This window comes from Babylonia areolata, chromosome 26 (assembly GCF_041734735.1).
Source record: "Babylonia areolata isolate BAREFJ2019XMU chromosome 26, ASM4173473v1, whole genome shotgun sequence".
NCBI lineage: Eukaryota > Metazoa > Mollusca > Gastropoda > Neogastropoda > Buccinidae > Babylonia > Babylonia areolata.
Window position 1 is genome coordinate 31,476,916 of NC_134901.1, and position 20,671 is coordinate 31,497,586.

At 45.1% G+C, this 20,671-nt stretch overlaps 2 protein-coding genes across 2 annotated transcripts in view; one reads left to right on the forward strand and one right to left on the reverse strand.

Moving 5' to 3' along the window:
- The window catches only part of LOC143300517 (protein FAN-like), a 68,944-nt gene extending 66,703 nt beyond the window's left edge, over window positions 1–2,241 (forward strand). Inside the window, exon 7 of the mRNA XM_076614252.1 lies at window positions 2,069–2,241. Coding sequence (XP_076470367.1) covers window positions 2,069–2,170 — 102 coding nt within the window. The 3' untranslated portion in view covers window positions 2,171–2,241. The remainder of the gene's footprint in view (window positions 1–2,068) is intronic.
- A 3,792-nt stretch (window positions 2,242–6,033) lies between these two features.
- LOC143300292 (protein FAN-like) overlaps window positions 6,034–20,671 on the reverse strand; it is a 79,071-nt gene continuing 64,433 nt past the window's right edge. The window contains exons 17-20 of the mRNA XM_076613888.1: window positions 10,774–10,841; window positions 8,588–8,649; window positions 6,522–6,597; window positions 6,034–6,064 (exon numbers count right to left, since the gene is read on the reverse strand). Of these exons, the coding sequence (XP_076470003.1) occupies window positions 6,034–6,064; window positions 6,522–6,597; window positions 8,588–8,649; window positions 10,774–10,841 (237 nt within the window). The remainder of the gene's footprint in view (window positions 6,065–6,521; window positions 6,598–8,587; window positions 8,650–10,773; window positions 10,842–20,671) is intronic.

The following is a 20,671-nucleotide window of genomic DNA, read 5'->3' on the forward strand; positions in this document are numbered from 1 at the left end:
CCCCAAACCCCCCCAGAAAAGGTTGACCCCCCCGGGGAGAAGAAAGAGAACACCAGCCTGACCCCCTCCAGTTTCGGGAGGTTTTTGTAGAGGATGTGTGCATTCAGCATGGCAATTTTGTAGAAAATGCACACACAGCTATTTGTACCACTTCAGGGTTTTCATTGTGACATCGTAGGGCTGCAGCTGTTGGTCATGATGGTCCATGGCACCCATGTTTTTGTTGTAATTCAGAATTGCTGGAGGCTTGTTTACTGCCTTTTGGTCTTGCTGCTGCTGGTCTTCAGTTGTAGGTTTGTGGCAAGCTGTCAACTCCAGATAGTCCAGGATGAACATCACGATCACCAGCATGCTGCATACCTGAAACACATTGCATAAAAGACTAAGTCTGTTGGGTTTTGGGTTTGTTTTTTTACATATAAAAAGATCATGAAAGGGTACCATTTTATTTCTGATTGTTTTCAGAAGCTGAAATACAAACACACACATACCTACCCCACCCCCCACCCCAAACCCCCAAAACACACACACTGAAACTGGTTCATGGTATGCCACACCCCCTTCATTCTCTCTTTCTCATACAAAACAAAATGACAACACATCACACACACACACACACACACACACACACACACTTCTACAAGTGTTGCATTTACAAAGTACTTTAGGCATATTGTTCTGTATATCATTCTCTGATTTCAGTTTTATAAACATCATCTCTTCCCCCCGCCCCCCCCCCCCTCTCTCTCTCTCTCTCTCACTCACACACACATCAACAATAACAACAACAACAAACCAATACACACTCAGGAACGAACACACAGAAAGCTGCAGGCGAGCTGCATCAACGCTGTCAGGCGTGTGTCGCTGTCATCAACAATGAGCCAGCCAGCAAGCCACGCCCCCCTGGGCTGTGATGGTCATACACAGTTCCCACGTGACTGACTCTCACTCACACACACTGATCAGTGACTGACGCAGCCACATACCACAGCTACCACATTCAAAACACACACAATGCAGTCATATTCATTATTACAACAAACGGAAAGCAAATAATAAATTGACAAATCTCGAAAACACCCACCTGCATCTTGAATCAGCTGAGCTCGTCTGTCTTCATTTTCGTCAAGCAACTCCCCCTCAACCCCCCTCCATTGTCAAAATCAGCGTCTTCAGCATCAACTTCACACAGTTCTGTCTCATTCAGTCCACAATCTTCATCTCTACTGTTTGCATTGCGAAAGAATTCTTTCAATACAAGTGCAAGTGTTGGGGTTTTCTGCGTTCAGCCATGGCTTTGCAAACACAACTTGAGCTTCGTACAAACTTGCAAAACTTTCGCCATAAATGTGACAATCCAATGAATAATTTTAGCTTATAAAACTCAGGAGATAAAGAGCTCTCAGGGGAGCTAATTTAATGGTTAGCAGACTATTTTCTGTAATGCGGGACTCGAAACATAGAACGTTGTAACATGACGTACGGCGCACGTCAATACAGCATTGCTGAGCAACATTTCATGACGTACGCTGTATGTCAACAGCGCAGTCAAGAGGTTAAAAAAGTAACTGTTTGGTGTTTTTTGTTGTTTTTTTTGTTGATATTCCCATTCACAAATCAGCCTCAGTCAAACTGCATATGAGCAATACAACACATCAATGATACAAATAGCAACACAACTAGGTGGGAAAAAACAGTAACAACAAATAATCACTTATCATCACTCCAACTAACATTTCTAAGACTAAGAAGTAGACTTGGGAGTAAAAGAGATAGCTGATGGATAATTTCTTAAATCATGCAAAACTTCTGACAGCACCTGATGGTGGTGTGTCCATCGAGATCGATGATGACCATCGTTGTCATCCAGATGGGGGATGGGGGGGAGGGTGGTGGTGGGGGTGGGGGGAAGGATGCTCATGAGTCTATCTGTGAGTGCGCAGATGGCTGAATAGTCCAATCTGCGCACGAAATGTTCGCTGACAGCTGGGGCAGACAAAGACAGGCATATCATTGTCAGGGAGCTTGTTTGCCCGTGACTTTCTGGCCTGCCTCTTCTGAACAGCTGCAGCAGTCCTGTTGGCCTCGCACAACCTGGCGCCTTTGTGCACAGCAGCGCGCCATTTGTTACGGTCCACTGCAGATTCCTCCCAGGAGTCAGGGTTGATATCAAATGCTTTCAGAGAGACTTTCAGAGTATCTCTGAAGCGCTTCTTCTGACCTCCGTGTGATCTCTTCCCTTGTTGCAGCTCGCCATAGAAGAGCCTTTTGGGCAGCCGATGGTCTGGCATGCGCGCCACGTGTCCAGCCCAGCGAAGCTGGGACTGCATCAGGATGGTGAAGATGCTGGGAAGGGTGGCTTTTGCGAGCACCTCTGTGTCTGGGGTCCTGTCTTGCCACTTGATGTTCAGTAGCTTCCTGAGGCATGTTGTGTGGAAGTGGTTCAGCTTCTTGGCATGTCGTTGGTACACTGTCCAAGTTTCGCAGCCGTACAGTAGTGTGGGGAGAACTACTGCTCTGTAGACCTTTAGCTTGGTCTCAAGACTAATGCCTCTTCTGTTCCAGACATTTGCATTAAGTCTACCAAAAGTTGCACTTGCTCTTGCAATCCTGACATTCACTTCATCGTCGATGGTCGCATTTCGTGACAGTGTGCTGCCAAGGTATGTGAACCGCTCCACCGCACTGAGTCTCTGACCGTTGACTGTGATGTTGGGCTCAACGTAGGGTTTCCCTGGGGCTGGCTGATGGAGAACTTCAGTTTTCCTCGTGCTGATGGTAAGGCCGAAGTTTCTGCTGGCAGTGGCAAACTTGTCGACGCTGAGTTGCATGTCAGCTTCAGATCCAGCGTTGAGGGCACAGTCATCAGCAAACAAAAAGTCTCTGATGATGTCTGTCATGACCTTCGTTTTTGCTTGAAGCCTTCTGAGGTTAAACAGCTTGCCATCTGTTCGGTACTTTAGGCCGATTCCAACATCGCCATCTCTGAAGGCATCAGTAAGCATTGCAGAGAACATGAGGCTGAACAGCGTTGGAGCCAGGACGCAGCCTTGCTTGACACCATTTGTGACAGCAAAAGGAGCAGATGTTTCGCCATTGTCCTGGACTCGAGCCTGCATGCCTTCATGGAATTGGCTGACCAAGGAAATAAATTTCCGAGGGCATCCGTACTTGGCCATGATCTTCCACAGTCCCTCTCTACTCACGGTGTCAAAGGCCTTAGTGAGGTCGACATAGGTGGAGAACAGATCAGCATTTTGCTCCTGACATTTCTCTTGCAGCTGCCTTGCAGCAAACACCATGTCGGTGGTTCCGCGCTCTTTCCGGAATCCACATTGGCTCTCAGGCAAATGACCTTGGTCAAGGTGTGCTGTGAGGCGGTTTAGTAGGATCCTGGCAAGTATCTTGCCTGCAATGGAGAGCAAGGAAATGCCCCGATGGTTATCACAGGCTTGCCGGTTCCCCTTTCGCTTGTACAAGTGAATGATAGATGCATCTTTGAAATCCTGGGGGATCGTCTCTTCTTTCCACATGAGTGAGTACAGCTGATGAAGCTTCTCAGTCAGCACAGTGCCTCCATCCTTGTAGACCTCTGCTGGTATGGAGTCTGAGCCAGGTGCTTTGCCACTGGATAGCAGACGGATTGCTTTCTGGGTCTCAAGAAGTGTTGGCGGATCGTCCAGTGCTTCGTTGGTGGGGACTTGTGGGAGACGGTCTATGGCTTCATCATTTATGGAGGAAGGGCGATTTAAGACACTGTTGAAGTGCTCAGCCCATCGTTCGAGAATGTTCTCCTTCTCGGTGATCAAGGTATTCCCATCTGCACTGAGGAGGGGGATGATCCTGAGGATGTGGGGCCGTAGACTTCTTTTAAGGCATCATAGAACCTCTTCATATCGTGCCTGTCAGCATATCCCTGGATCTCATCAGCTTTGTCACTCAGCCACTTATCCTGCATCTGGCGTAACTTTTGCTGAACAGTCCTGCGGATGGCATTGTACGCATCCTTTTTTGATGTGGACTTTGGGTTGCTCAGGTGGGCTTGATGCAGACGGCGTTTCTCATCCAGAAGCTGCTTGATTTCATCACAGTTTTCATCAAACCAGTCTTTGTGCTTTCTGGTCATGGGTCCCAGGGTCTCTGAAGCTGTACTATAGATCAGCTCACGCAGGGTCCTCCAGTCAGACTCCACATTCTGGTTGTTCAGAGAGGCGGATTCCAGACGATCTTCCAGCAGCTCCACAAAGGACTGTTTGATGGTGATGTTTTTCAGCTTAGCGATGTTGAGCCGTTTTGGAGCCTTCTGGCCTTGGGGGCGTCTCTTGGGCTGGATTCGAATATTCAGCTTCGAGACTACAAGGCGATGGTCTGTCCAACACTCGGCGCCGCACATGGTCTTTGTTACACGTACATCTTGCCTATCCCTTTTCCTGACGATGACATAATCGATGAGATGCCAATGCTTTGAGCGAGGGTGCATCCATGACGTCCTGTTACGGGTAGGGAGGCAGAAAACTGTGTTGGTTATCAGCAGTTCGTGCTCTGCACATGTCTGAAACAAAAGCAATCCATTTGGGTTGCAGTGGCCCACACCGTGCCTTCCAATCACTCCATCCCAGGAGATGTAGTCAGAGCCAACTCTAGCATTGAAGTCCCCAAGAATGATGAGCTTGTCTGCTTTAGGGATGGCAGCAATGACAGAGTGAAGGTCCTCGTAGAACTTCGCCTTCACTTCATCCGGGTTGGTCATGGTTGGGGCGTAGGCACTGACAATGGTGAGGTGCTTCTGGCCAGATGCCAGTGGGAGTTTCATGGTCATAAGCCTATCGTTGACTCCCTTTGGGATTCCAGCTAGCTTGCTGACAAGTGCTGTTTTTACTGCAAAACCAACACCAGCCTCACGTCGCTCTTCGCTTCCTCGTCCACTCCAGAAGAAGGTGTAACCAGATCCCCGTTCACAGAGCTCGCCTTCGCCTGCAAGCCGAGTCTCACTCAAGGCTGCGATGTCGATATTGTATCTGGCGAGTTCGGATGCAACTAGTGCTGTTCTCCTTTGGGGTCTGTCCGCGTTATCTCTGTCCAGGAGAGTCCTTATGTTCCAAGCACCAATGGTGAGAGGAACGATCCTTGTTTTTTTCTTTTCTTTCTCTTTGTTTCGACCGCTGATGTAGGGTCCCCGCCAGCCGCGGTATGCTGGCCAGGGTGATATGGAGCAGGCAATTTTTAGGGCACCTTTTATAGCCCCTTCCTCATGCCAGGGAGGTGAGCAGTGCATTCCTAAAGAGGGCTGCTCAGACGCTCAGACGGCTGCCGAGCTCCATCGCTGCTCCTGTCGACGAAGAACGACCCTATGGCCTGAGCCGCCTGCGTGCAGGTCTGCGGCTGCGACTGCCAGTGTACCCACACCTGTCGTTTCGTCGCTCGCCTGTCGCCACAGGACTTGGGGGTGATGAAATGATGAAGGATGAAAGGTCATTTAGGATGACTGATGACTTGCGCGATGAGTTTGTTTAAAGTGAAGAGGAGTTGCGCAACGTCGACCTCACTCTCTCGTCCGGGTCCACCAATTTCCAGTGGCAAGACTAAGTCGAGACGACTGGAGGATGAGCACGGATGCAGTGGATGACCAAGATATCCTTTCGGTGTCTCATCTTGCTCTCTGCACTCCACAGTGCGTTGCTGTAACCGCCTTCCTCTCCGTTGAACCGATAGGTTTCTTCCGCAGATTCTGCCGGATCCAGACTTCGCATGCATGGGTAGACACACCCCGGGGGCCAACTGCTTGTGGCATGCACACAGCACGGTGGAGCTAGATGGCCGTCGGTGGCTCTCCTGAGCCGACGCCCTTTTATGGATCTCCATAAGGGTGTCTAGCCACCCGCCTCACCAGTCCCAGAAGGGAGCGGTGGGAGTGCCGGTTTAGTCGTCGGCAACCCGACCCTGAACAGGTTGTACTGGATTACAGGTTACCAGTAGCAGATCTAATGACCTGACCTGACTGGGTGTACTGAACCACAAGTATAGTACACCTCAACCACAGACTGTAGTCATGTAGTCATGACTGTTGATCATGTGCAGAGTTCCACATGTGAAGTACACATCTCACCCACAGACTGTAATAATGTGCAGAGTTCCACATGTGCAGAACACATCTCACCCACAGACTGTAATAATGTGCAGAGTTCCACAAGTGTAGTACACATCTCACCCACAGACTGTAGTCATGTGCAGAGTTCCACATGTGTAGTACACATCTCACCCACAGACTGTAGTCATGTGCACAGTTCCACATGTGCAGTACACATCTCACCCACAGACTGTTGTCATGTGCAGAGTGCAGTACACATCTCACCCACAGACTGTACTCATGTGCACAGTTCCACATGTGCAGAACACATCTCACCCACAAACTGTAGTCATGTGCAGAGTGCAGTACACATCTCACCCACAGCACCTGATGAAACAGTATATAAAGGTTACAACTTAAAAGTGGTCAGCTGCACTAAAAAAACCAACACCTTAAAGTGCTGACCTTGACTGTTCCATCCCATGATGCTGTGTAGAGACAATCCTGGTACCACAGCATGCACGACACTGTACAACAGAAACACGCACACACATCCATGCATCTATGTTTTAGAACACAGCAACACACACACACACACACACACAAGCAATCTCTTTCTTTTTTAATTTTTCTTCACCCTCCCCAACCACCTTTTTTTCCCCCCTTTTTTTTAGCATTTCAAGTCATAGAAGCATATCTTAATTTGAAATTGTATTTCTTTACATTCATGCAATTTCTTCCTTTTTATGTTTTCATTGAGTGTGTGTGTCACTGGTCCCCAAACCTGGATTTGGTTGTGGGGGCACTGCACTGCTGAATGCATCACCAACATTCTCCGTTTCTGGCAGTCGTGGGACTTGAGTTTTGACAAAGTTCCTCTCTGTCCACTCAACAGTGTTGTCTGCCCACTTCTTTTGCTGTCTGCATTATCTGCACTGTTCCCTGAGGATGGTCATCAAGATGACATTGCAAGGACTTTGAGCTTATCTGTTGGGACAGCACACAAAATTGTCCATGATGACCTTGGCTACTCGAAGGTCAGCTGCCGGTGGGTGCCAAAGATGCTTACTCCAGAGCACAGAGGAGGGTCGAGTTGTCCCAGCAGTGTCTCTGCCGCTATGAGAAGGATGGTGATGAGTTTCTGAAGAAGGTGGTCACATGTGATGAGACATGGGTTTGGCAATATGAGCCTGAGTCCAAACGGCAGTCCATGGAGTGGAAGCACGTAGGCTCTCCAGTGAAGAAGAAGTTCAAGTCCCAGCGGTCCACGAGGAAGGTGATGCTCACCGTTTTTTGGGATATGCAAGGCCCAATCACCATTTCATTCCTTGAGAAAGGAAGCACTGTGAACAGTGCCAACTACTGCAGGTCAAGAAAGACATAAAGAACAAACGCAGGGGTCATCAGTCAGAAGGAGTCATCTTGCATCATGACAACGCAAGGCCTCACACAGCAGCCCGAACGGTGCAGACCATCAACGAGCTGGGCTGGGAACTGCTCCCTCATCCCCCTTACAGCCCAGACCTTGCCCCTTCAGACTTTCACCTGTTTGGTCCCTTGAAAGCGTTCACGAGAGGCACGAACTTTGAAAGTGACGATGAAGTCAAAAGTGTTGTGAGCGACTGGCTGAGACATCAGTCCAAAGATTTTTATGCTGAGGGAATACGGAAGCTTGTGCACAGATGGGAAAAGTGTGTGACAGTGCTGGGAGACTACGTTGAAAAATAAAAAAAAAGTAAGCTTCTATCTGTATTAGAAGTCCTTATACCAAAAAATTCACCTTATTTATTGAATGACCCTCGTACATTCAAGAGAAAAACAAAATTTTTTAATGCATATAAAATGTCCACTGATTTTTTTTTTTTTTTTTCCTCAAGGCCTGACTAAGCGCGTTGGATTACGCTGCTGGTCAGGCATCTGCTTGGCAGATGTGGTGTAGCGTATATGGATTTGTCCGAACGCAGTGACGCCTCCTTGAGCTACTGAAACTGAAACTGACAGCATTGCCCTTGTGATTGGGAATATAAATAACACTTTTTTGATGACACAAAAAATCAGTAGTTAGTGGCAACGCATATTCTCAATACATGTACAAATTTCATGCAAATACATTTAGAAAAAGAGACTATGCTGTAACCACTGACAACTTCTGTCAGTGCAGCCATCCATCTCGACCATACACATCAAACTACTGACCGGTGACACATCCAAAAGTGATTGAAAAGGATTGTTTTGTGTATGAGTTAATAGTAACAGCTACAGTATACATTAATTTCTTTTCAAGTTTGGACATCCAAATTACAGTTTATCTTTTTCTTTTGAAAGTCCTATGCCTCGGAAATGTATTTGATTAATGATTTAAGACATCTTTATCATTTGACTTAGGCACCATTTCAGATATTCTCTTTTTAACCATAGCTTTACCAAAAAAACAACTTTTTTTTTTAGAAGTAAGCATTCCTGTTGGTCAAGGGATAGAACATAGAATATAGTCTCTATGAAGAAACACACAATTACCTGCATCATCGTGCGCTGGTAACTTGTCCTGCACCCGTCCATACTCTATGCTGTAGAAATACCTGTTGCACACACACCACACAACATCATGCTGCATTATGGTGAAACAAAGCATAACTTCTAACCGTTTTCAATCACTTCATCAATATTTCTGTCACTTGATCAAGATTTTTAGCTGAAAAATGCTGCTAATGTAACCAGTGCGGGGGAAAAAATGTATTTACATGTATTTTAGTTCATTTTTGTGGACTGTTACTGTGTGTCAAAAAACTATATATACATGGAAACTTTAAATAATTATTTGGAAACTTATACCAAGAGCAGACAAAGCATCTGTCTGAGGCCGGAAATGTTCTTAAGGTCAGGGCCTTTGTATGTTTATCAGTTTAATCCAGGTTAATAAAGTTACAAGGAAACCTAATGCTCTGCATTGCAACGACCACCTGGCAACCTTTTCGGCTGCGTGTCTCTGAACAAGGTAAAATTTAGTTTAGTATTATGGAAAGTTACATTTTTAGACCCTAGAATGATAAAAACAAAGATCACCAATCATCAGAAGGTAAACTATATCTAAGCATGATCTATGTGATTCATGATAGTTATTGTTTCTCTGAGTTCATGAATAGAAAGGATCGATCACTCAGCCATGGCACAGCCATAAAATAGATAAAATGATTACAGTAGGTGGCATACACATTTGATTAATGAATGTGTTGCAGAACTTAGTATATTATTGTATCAGTTTCATTAACTGAAACGATACAAGGCATTATTCTAAATATCATTAAAGTTGGTGGAAATGCATAATAAATAATATGAAAAAAATAAATTAAACAAAATAATAATGATAATAATAATGTACATTTATATAGCGACTTATCTCTCTAAGAGTTCAGGGCGCTGTACATAAAAGAAAATTATAATTACAAATTATTCATGACCACTCTTTCTCAACCCCCCCCCCCCCTCCCCCCAAAAAAAAACAAAACAAACCCAGACACTCCCTTTCCCACTCTACATACATCCAAAGTGAGCTGACATGGGTGGTGTTGGAGAACAAGGAAGCCGAGGGAGCTTACAGATAGGTTTTAAAAAGATGAGTTTTTAGTGATGAGCGAAAAGCAGAAATAGAATCAGATGCACGGATATGAGTTATAGAACTTGGTATGGATGTCGATGTAAGGGGACTGATGGTGAGGTGTAGTAGGAATGATAATTATCTTTTGTATCTTATTCTGATTGTGATTATTTACCGCAAGATTGTTTTTATTGTTATTCTACTGTCATTCGCATTATTTTTCATTATGTCATTATGGGAGTATTTATAAACATTTGGTTATGAAATAATTATTATGATAGGTCACAAGAAATTGTCACTCAGCTGAGTGTATCATTTTATGGAGGTTAACTTGACTGGAAGCTGTTATCTTCAGTAGTGTTTGTGTTGATAGAAACATTATTCTGTTGTACAGAAAATTTATTCTGTTATACAGTTATGGAGCAAACCCTGGATAGTTTGCTTGGGTCATAGCAGTCTTTTTGGTAATTTTAACTAAAGTACTTGATCAAAAAGGACATAAATTTGATTCCACTAAATATGTATGTTAAGAACCAGATGTTTAGAGTGAGACTGTCACTATGTGTGTGGCTATGTGAAGACATCATAATTTTTGTGATTATTTGAGGGAATAGTCACTTTATAAATGTTACATTACTGTTACATCTGATGGAATATACATTCAGTAGTTCAAATTTACTGTAAAATATCAGTCATATATGTCAAGGTAACAATGATCTATCGTGTCACCAGTGGTTGTGTACGAAAACTATGATAACTTATGCTATTAGGAGACTATAAGTATCATTACTTTTGCTCAGTTCACCTTATATATAAATGTTAACACACACTTTTCATGTTTACTCAACACATTATTTAAGAACTAAAAACAGCAATTTTGCAAGTATCTCAAAACAGTTTTTATGTAAGATACCATATTGTACAATTGTTTTAGAATTGAGCCCATTCTATTCCTGATTAAGTCATATAAATAAGTAAATGAATAAGGAAATACCAAAACAAATAAATGAATAAATAAAAGCAAACTTTTTCAAAATTTAATATAAAATAAAAATCTTTCTTTTAATCAAAGTAATAAACAGTTTTCTTTAAAAATATGTTCACTTACACACTGTTATCCCAGCTGCCAACTATAATGGTTCTGTTGCCTGGCAACACCACACAGGAGGACAGTGCCTGGGAAATGACAACATGCACATAGCTGTGATCCTTCAACATTATTCTGTGTGTGTGTGTGTGTGTGTGTGTGTGTGTGTGTGTGTGTGTGTGTTCCTCTGTGTGTGTGTGAGAGAGAGAGAGAGAGAGAGAGAGAGAGAGAGAGAGAGAGACAGACAGACAGACAGACAGACAGACTGACAGAGACGGAGAACCACTGAGTGAGTGAGAAAGAGAGAGAGAAAGAGAGAGAACACTGAACACTGAAATGTTTATTGTTGTTAGCTGCAAAGCTCTGAGACATGAAGGTCAAATCAGAACAATAATGGTGAAAAAAACAAAAACAAAATAGAACAGAAAAGAAAAACAGATTTAGAGTCAAATAAACTGATAAGAGATATAACGCTTTGATACTTACTGTCATTAGCTTAAAGGTCCACTTGACAGTGTCTTTTTCTAGCCATTTGACTCCAAAGTTTGAACAATACAAGTAAAATAGAATAAATATTATCAGATAGCAAGTATTTGGAATGCAACATGGGCACACATCATTTTTTAAAATACATAATCCAAATTGGTATTCCAAATATTACTCTTAACTTTTTTATCCTTTTTTCCCCCTCTCACAGAACCTGCAATAATTCTTAATTGATCAATGAGTATTTGGAGCTATCTTTTAGCATTTATTTACTGCCTCAGAGACATATTTTGTGAGTGAGAGGATTATATCACCTCATTTTCTACCCTCAGTATCCTGAACAGGTCTTTTTTCTGTGCTAAAGCTGTATTGAATACACCTGAAATGAAATGAAATGAAATTATGGTGCTTAGAGCCTCGCCGACCACTAAGGCCATCTCAAGGCTATCACCGTGTCAATAACTACCAAAAGGATAAAAAAAACAACCAATTAAAACGAGTCACCACTTCAAACTTTCCACTCTAAAGTTAAAAAAAAAACTTCCATAGTTTAAAACCTTCAAATCTGGTTAAAAAGGTTCACTTCTTTTAAGAAGTCCATCAGCGCCCACGGAGGGACATCACGAAACAAAGTCTTCAAAGAAACCGCCGTGTAATGTCTGTGTCTAACGTCATGCAGATCCCAACAATCAAGGAGCACGTGTTTCACGGTGAGAGGCTCGTCACAGGGAATGCATCGAGGGGCCTCCTCCCCCTTCAACAAGTAAGAATGAGTAAAAAAAGTGTGCCCCGCATGCAGTCTGCACAGCACAGACTCCTCCTTTCTGTTCTTCACCCCAGAAGGGAGGGTCTCTTTTAGGTCCAGACGGATCTGGAAGAGCTTGTTGTCCGTCTGGGTGTTCCACTCCTCTTGCCAAAAATCCTTAACGTAGGTGTTCACCTTCCGCTTCATGTCTGTATATGGTACAAAGGATCTGGACAATTCTTTCTTTACAGCGTTCCTGGCCAGCAGGTCTGCCCTTTCGTTACCACGAATGCCAACATGTCCGGGAACCCAGGCCAACACAACCTCGTATCCTTTCTTCGTTACAAGAGTAAAAGTTTCATAAAATTCCAGCAGTTTGGGATGAGTGATATTCCTGCAGGCTATCGCCTCCAGGGCTGACAAGGAGTCGGAAAAGATCATGAATCTCTTTTGTTTCGAAGAGAGAACCATTTTTACCGCCAGAACCAGTGCGGTCAGTTCCGCAGTGTACACCGAGCTGTCAGACAGGATGTGTTCCGTTGAGGGACGGTCAGGAAAGGCGGGACAGAACGCAGATGCAGCGACTCCGTCCTCTGACTTGGAACCGTCAGTGAAGATGCTTTGAAAAGTGGGGAATTTGTGGCACAGTTCCGAAAAGTAAGTTCTCTAGGCCAGAGAACTGGTGGTGTCCTTACGGTACGAGGCCAGATCGAATCGGACCTCAGGTGTTGTAAAGGTCCACGGAGGGCTGTCAGGGAACTTAGAGAAATCCGAGATGCCACCGACATCCAGATCGGCCTTTTCTAAGTGTGGCTGAATGCAGAGTCCGAGAGGAGTTATGCAGTTTGGGTTGTCTGTAAATTTCTTATCGAAAGGGTTGTTGAATACAGCGTCGTAAGCAGGGTTTGTAGGTTCAGAGAACAATTTCAAATAATAATTCAGGGTCAGCTTCAGTCTGCGGTTGGAAAGAGGCGGTTCCCCCGCCTCTGCGTACAGGCTGTGCACAGGGGTGGTGCAGAAAGCACCTAAGCTGAGTCGGAGCCCTTGGTGGTGTACAGGGTCCAACAGTTTCAGGTAGGACGGTCTGGCCGAGCCGTATACCACACTTCCATAATCCAGTTTGGACCGGACCAGGGCTCTGTAGAGGTGCAAGAGAGTTCTCTTATCAGCACCCCAGTCCGTGTGTGCCACAACTCGGATGATGTTCAGGGCTTTTTGGCAAGATATTTTCAGCTGTTTAATATGGCTGAGGAAGTTCAGCTTCTGATCAAAGACGACCCCTAAAAATTTGGCTTCCTTGACCGCCGGGATGGTGGATTTTCCCAGACGGATTTCAGGGTCCGGTTACAACTGGCGAAGGTTATGAAAATGAATACATTCAGTTTTGGAGGACGAAAATGTGAAGCCATTCTCCTCTGTCCAGCACTGGATTTTGTTGACGCAGAGCTGAAGCCATCACTGGATGCTGGCATACGTGCTTCCAGTTGCACACAAGGCGAAATCGTCCACGAACAGCGAGCTGTCCGATCCCTTCTGAACGGATTGAACGATGTCATTAATTTTGATGCTGAAGAGAGCCGGCGTCAGAATACTCTCTTGCGGAACACCCAGCTCCTGCTCGTGAATGTCGGACAGGGTGGTGCCGACCCTCACCTGGAATTGTCTGTCTTGCAAAAAATTGTGGATGAACTGGGGCAGGTGTCCTCGGAAGCCGAGCTTGTGCAGATCCGAGAGGATTCCAAATTTCCAGGTGGTATCGTAAGCTTTCTCCAAGTCAAAAAATATGGCCACCACATGCTGTTTGTTTACAAAGGCATTTCTTACAGTGGTTTCCAGACGAACCAGATGGTCAACGGTAGAGCGATGCTTGCGGAAAACGCACTGTTCTTTCACCAGAAGGCCGTTGGTCTCTAGTTTCCACATCAGTCTACCGTTGACCATCTTCTCCATCAGTTTGCAGATGCAGCTGGTCAGTGCTATTGGGCGGTAGTTGGAGGGGTTTGAGGGGTCTTTTCCCGGTTTCGGCACCGGGATTATGAGGGCTTTCCGCCAGGAGGGTGGAAAAAAGCCTGTGATCCAGATGTGGTTGTAAACTTTGAGCAGGGTGTCCAGACAGGTTTGGGGAAGATGTTTTAAGAGTTTATAATGGACCTCGTCCATTCCTGGACAGGAATCCGTGCAGGTCTGAAGGGCAGATTTAAGTTCATTCATTGTGAAAGGAAGGTTGTAATTCTCTGTGTTGTCGGAAGAAAAGTTACAGGGTGTTTTTTCTGTCAGGTTTTTGGTTTTGAGAAATCGAGCAGATTTGTTAGCAGATCTCGAGTTCTGTTCGATTGTGGAGGTAAGCAAATTGGCAACTGCTTTCTTCTCTGTGACCAGAGCGTCTGAAAGTTTAAGATGATGAAAGGTTGGGTATACGTTTTTGCCCTTAATTTTTTTTTAAACCCTCCACACTTTCTTCTTGGGTGTGTTGGAGGTTAAGGAAGAACAAAAGTCTCTCCATGACTTTCTCTGGCTCTTTTTAAAAACATACCTGGCTTTCGCCCTCAGCTGTTGATGGGTTCGAACGCTATCGGTCTCCGGTCTCCAAAAGACGCGTCGCTGCGCTCTCTTCCGAGATTTACGGGCCTCCCGACATTCCGCGTTGAACCAGGGCGTTCTTGGCACCTGAGGCTTGGAGGTACACGATGGGACTGCTGCTTTGGCGCAATCTAAAACGATCTGAGTCAGAGTGTCAGCAGGGTCCTTGCTTTTCAATACTGTTTCTTCCTGCAGCTCCGCTTTTATCTTCGTGGTAAAAATTCCCCAGTCGGCTTTGTCATAGTTCAGGCGGTCAGGCAGACAGTCACCTTCTCCATCTGTGGGGCGGAGGACGACAGGAAAGTGGTCACTCCCGTGCAGATCGTCGTGCACTTTCCACTCGTAGTCCAGGACCAATGATGGATCGCAGACCGACAGATCTAAACACGAGAGCTTTCCAGAGGACAGATGAAGGTAAGTGGGAGACTTGTCGTTAAGACAGCACAAGTCCATATCGGAAAGAAGGTTTTCCAAGAGAAGACCTCGGGCTGATGTCATCTCACTTCCCCAGAGCGGGGAGTGTCCATTGAAGTCGCCCAACAGTAGAAACGGTCGTGGGAGCTGGTCGACCAGGTTCATGAGGTCCTGCCTCAGAACACGGACGGAAGGAGGAAGGTAGAGAGAGCAGACAGTGATGGTTTTCTCAAGTGTGACTCTGACTGCCACCGCCTGTAAAGGGGTGCTTAAAGGAACTGTACTGTATAAAAGGGACTTGCGTATAAAAAGAGCGACACCTCCCGTCAATCCCTCTTGCTTCGGTTGAGCGGGTTTAAAAACGGAGTTAAAACCAGAGAGAGATAAAACCTTGCCATCTCTTTGCAGAGTCTCCTGCAGTGCCAGCACTGAAGGTTTCAAAGCACGACAAAGCAGCTGAAGTTCTGGAAATTGGCGTAGAACCCCCGGATGTTCCAGTGGATCACTGCCATTAGAAAGGTTAAAAAAAGTAAAGCAGCAGCCTAATCCATCGCTACCTCCTGCTCCTCTGCTTGCGGTGGCTCAAGGTCAGCTAAGATAGCATATCTATTTTTTTAACTGGATTTCTCTGATTCCGACCAAGCCGGAATATCCACGACCTCGGCTCTTCCCGATCTCGCCGAGGCCGCAACCCTCCCCTCCTTGAGTTTTGGAGGTACGGGGGGTTTCTGGCCACTTCTGCCAGCCCGAGGGCCAGGCAGATGAGAGGCGGGGCGAGGGGGCCCAGGGGCCCAGGGGGTGAGGGTGGGGGGGGCGGGAGGCGGACAACGTGCCTCCGCCCGAGGCTTTCCGCTCCCGCCCAGCAGCCCCTGAGGACTGCCACACAGGATGGGAAGGGGTGGACGTGGCGCCTCCACCCAAGGCCAACGGTTCTAACAAGGTAGGCACGTCGTCCGTCTGCGTCCCTGTGGATGTCGTCTGGACCGCGACGTCCACCATCCTGGGTCTGATGACAGAGGCGTAAGACGCTTTAAGCGACGCGGCCTCCACCTGCCTTCTTGCCTCAAAGAACGATATCTTCTTTTCCGTCTTCACCTTTTGGATTTCCTTTTCTTTTCTCCAGGCGGGGCAGTCTTTTGATGAGGACGGGTGGCCGCCTCCGCAGTTCGCACAACGGGCTGGACTGACGCATTCGCCCTGGTGCGCCGCCTTTGAACAGGTGCCACACGCCTCTTCCTCCTTGCATCGGTCTCTCACGTGACCAAATTTCTGGCATTTGAAACATCTTAGAGGGGACAGCACGTACAGGCTTACACTCACCATCAGGTATCCGACTCAAATGTCCTTGGGGACATTCGGGCAGCAGAAGGTGAGGAAAAATGTGTTGGTCGGGACTCTGTCCAACCCCTTCTTTACTGTCACCCTGTAGACGTCTGTCACTCCCTGAGAGGACAGCTCGCTCTTGATTTCTGCTTCAGACACTCCTCTCAACTCCGGGCATCTGATAACCCCCTTTGAACAATTGAGACCTTTGTGAGGGGAAACCCTCACCGCCCTATCCACAAAAGTGGTCGTCTTGAGCAGAAGCTGTGTCTGCCTTTTAGACTCTGTCTCCACCAAAAACGCTCCGCTCCTCAGCCTCTTGATGGATTTCAGCGATCCCGCCAGACACTGAAAGCCCTTCTGGATAGCGAAGGGGCTGAGAGCTGACAAGGACTTGTCGTCATCAGCGCCCTCCATCATAAGCCAAAATCCAGAGGTCTCAACGACCTCCGAATCTGAATCTGAGTCGTCTGTTCCTGGTTTTCTTCTTTTTTCTGAGTTTAGGGGGGGGGGGGGGGGGGGGGTGTTTGTTTGGAATTCATGTTTTTAAATAATTGTATATTCATCCCTCCCTTACCCACCCACCATGGGGTCCAACTTAGGGGCCAGGGTCAAGGGAACACCAGCTTGACCCCTTCCAGGTTTCAGGAGGGATATACGACCAACAGCTTAGCTCCAACGTGTTCCCCCCCCGCCCCCCCGATCATGCCCAGCTCCCGAAATACACCTTTTTCACATTTCTTTGTATCTTTTGCAACTGAACAGGGTATGTTTTTCATCTTCTGGGCTTTCGCCACATACTAAACAAGGAGATGTTGCTGCTACACCTGTAATGAACCATTTTTTGTTGGCATTTAGTCCAAGTGCTCTCAGCCTAAGCCTAGCAAGGCAGGTTTTATGCCATTGAGAGAGAGAGAGAATGAATGAATGAATGTTTAATGCATTTCGGCCATAGGCACATATACTGTAAGTCCACGATTTCTCACAATCCCACGATTTCTCTCACTTTGAGAGAAATGATAGAAGTCATGATAGAAGTCTTCATTGCAGTTGTCTCCAGTGAGTAACCAGAATACTGAGGTGCTCCAGTTGCTTGCACAGGTATCATACTCTCCAGATCTGTTGTTCAGATGACAACTGTTTGACAGGATTTCTGTTCACTGCTGCTGTGGGCGCTGTTGTGGTACCTGGTTGCAGACTCCAGTTTAATATTTTATTTTTGTTGACTTCTTGTTACAGACACCCCTCTTGTTGTAAGTCATATAAGTCAGTTTGTTGTCTGTAGTACTCATGATTTCCTTTCCTGAAAACTAGCTTGTTGTTGGTATGGTTGTGGTCATCGTAAAGTGACTGTTGACGGAAAGGATTCCCATGGTTGTGTTGGTCTCTGTCTTCCACGTGCAGCCTACCATTCCTGTGGTAAGCCAGTTTTCCTTGGTTTTTGCACTGTGTGATCAGTTGTCTCTCCTTGACAGTCAAGTTGGCACTCACTCTCACCCCCTTCCATCTGAGCTGATCCCAGAGATCTGTATCCCTGAGGATGGAGGTCCGTCTCCACTCCAACAAAAGGTAATGATGAGGAGCCGGGGGTGGTCCCTGGAATGTTGGCCGCTCTACCCAGGCAGTGAGAACAGTCAATGTCTGTTCTGTCCCACAATCTGGTGGAGTAACAGTCATTGAGCACCTCTTACCACTTGGTCAATGTTTGCATAACCATCTCTAGATATTGTCTCACAGATCCCATGGAATTTGACGTTAAACTATCTGGAGTTGGTGTAAAATCTGTCAATTTCTCTTTCCAGATGTTCCAGTCGGCATGTCTGTTGTAACTCACTGATGTCTGCTCTGTTGTCATATACATCTTGCCTCAAATCAGTGAAGATTAGACTGAGCAAGGTTGAAACAGTCAAAACTTTCAGTCATCCAGTTGTAAACAGTGTTGCTTTGGTGAACAGTATTGATCCATCATGTCATGCATTTGATCATGTCATGCATTTGATCCATCATGTCATGCATTTTCTTCATCAATGGACTGCAGTTTTCTGAGTTTGGTCCCAAATTCGTTTCACCATCCATGCATCGCAACAACAGAAGTAACATCAAACAGTAAACCAGTAAGAGCACAACACACACAGTCCAAGAAATCAGTTCATACTTCATACAACTTGCAGCACGTTTTCCTGAGCAATGGGGTTTTCCAGCTTGAATGGATGACATTCTTGCTTGTTTGTTTGACAAAATACATGTGATGACAGGATAAAACATATCAATTAATAAAACATTTTGAGCATGGCGATCTTTGGCACAAGTAGTCATCTTGCTTGAGATACAATGATAATAACAAAAGTCCTGATAATCAGCACAAAATAGCTAACTTAATCTTCACTTGTTGAAAAAAAGCTCTTGAAGATTTATACAATGACACAGCTATTTCAGATGTTTTAGTCACACACACTGAACAGATTTTTCAGAGTTCACTCAAAACATAGCATGGACACAGACATGTCTGATCCCTTTGACAGTTGTGTGTGTGTGTGTGTGTGTGTGTGTGTGTGTGTGTGTGCGCGTGAGTGTATGCATATGTGTGTTTGTGTATTTGTGTGCATGTGTATGGGTGCATGTGTGCGCGTGGTGTATGTGTGTGTGCAAGCATGTTTTTCCTGTTAAATTTGGTTAAATATGAAAAGAAAGGCATGTACACACTCACGCACATGGGCACATAACATCTGTATGCTCCTGAACACAAGAGTAAATCATGACTTTACTGGTAGTTTTTATCCAAAAGCAAGTTCGTACAAACTATTTTCATCTTGGAGCTAAAAGATATCATTTTGATTAAATCTAGACTGATAATGATACCACTGGAGCACAGAGCAAGTTTGTTGTGATAAGAAATTATTATCATTATCTTATGATTTGATCAAAAACATATTTACTCAGATCTAAATAATGTATGATCAAATGTCTCAGTTCTGTGTCTGCTCGATCTATCTACAGCTTTTGACACAATAGATCATGATCATCTTCTCAACCATTTTCATCATATTTTTGGAATCTCTGGCACAGCTCTCGATTGGTTTAAACCTTGCCTCTCAAAAGGTGTTCATTTCCAGTTCTCATTCTGAATCCAGAGTGATCGCAACATCCAGTGACTGGAGAACAGATTTCTACAATATTCTGTTTACATGAAATATAGATGTGATCAACAAGGGTGCTGGAACTAGGGCTTTCTCATGCCGGCTACATAATAATTTCTTTATCATCAACAGTGGCAGCATCTGTCATAGAAATAAAATCATCAAACCAGTCAACTCTTTCAGCAGAATTGTAAATAAATCCAACAAGTAATGGACTGATATGTTTTAATTTTTAAAACCGATCAAGACTAATTTTTCACTTTAATGTGATTGCTTCACTGCAGTGGACTAGCGGACCTGTTTCAATTGAAGTTTTTGGATCAAGGCAGAATATCTTATGATAAGGGACATTTACATCTGAGTCAGATATGCAGTCAGATAAATGGGAATCTGAAAAAGAAAAATGAAAAGGATTTCCACAATTTTCTAAAATCAATGATATATATATCAGTGAATTTACTTAATGTGTGATTTATATCTAGATCATCTGTGTGCAATCCTTCTTTAAAAGATGATGTACTAAGTGTATCAATTTTCATAAATGGGGATGTAAACAAAATTAAACCTTCCTGATTCAGATAAAAATTAAAAAAATAAAGGTGAAGGGCATTTGAAGAAAATCACTAGGTGAAACTTAAAGTTCATCAGTGGAGTTTCTTGTTTACTTGTTTACTGGGTAACACATGGCTGTGACATCAATAGGAACTGTGTCCTGACTTGCAGTGTCAGGCCTGTGTGATGCGATGACAGGTGTGACATTGATGGGGACTGTATCCAGATTCATGTCAGGGCTGTGTGAAATGTTGACAGGTTTGACATTGATGGGGACTGTATCCAGATTCATGTCAGGGCTGTGTGAAATGATGACAGGTGTGACATTGAAGGGGACTGTATCCAGATTCATGTCAGGGCTGTGTGAAATGATGACAGGTGTGACATTGATGGGGACTGTATCCAGATTCATGTCAGGGCTGTGTGAAATGATGGCAGGTGTGACATTGATGGGGACTGTATCCAGATTCATGTCAGGGCTGTGTGAAATGATGACAGGTGTGACATTGATGGGGACTGTATCCAGATTCATGTCAGGGCTGTGTGAAATGATGACAGGTGTGACATTGATGGGGACTGTATCCAGACTCATGTCAGGGCTGTGTGAAATGATGACAGGTGTGACACTGATGGGGACTGTATCCAGATTCATGTCAGGGCTGTGTGAAATGATGACAGGTGT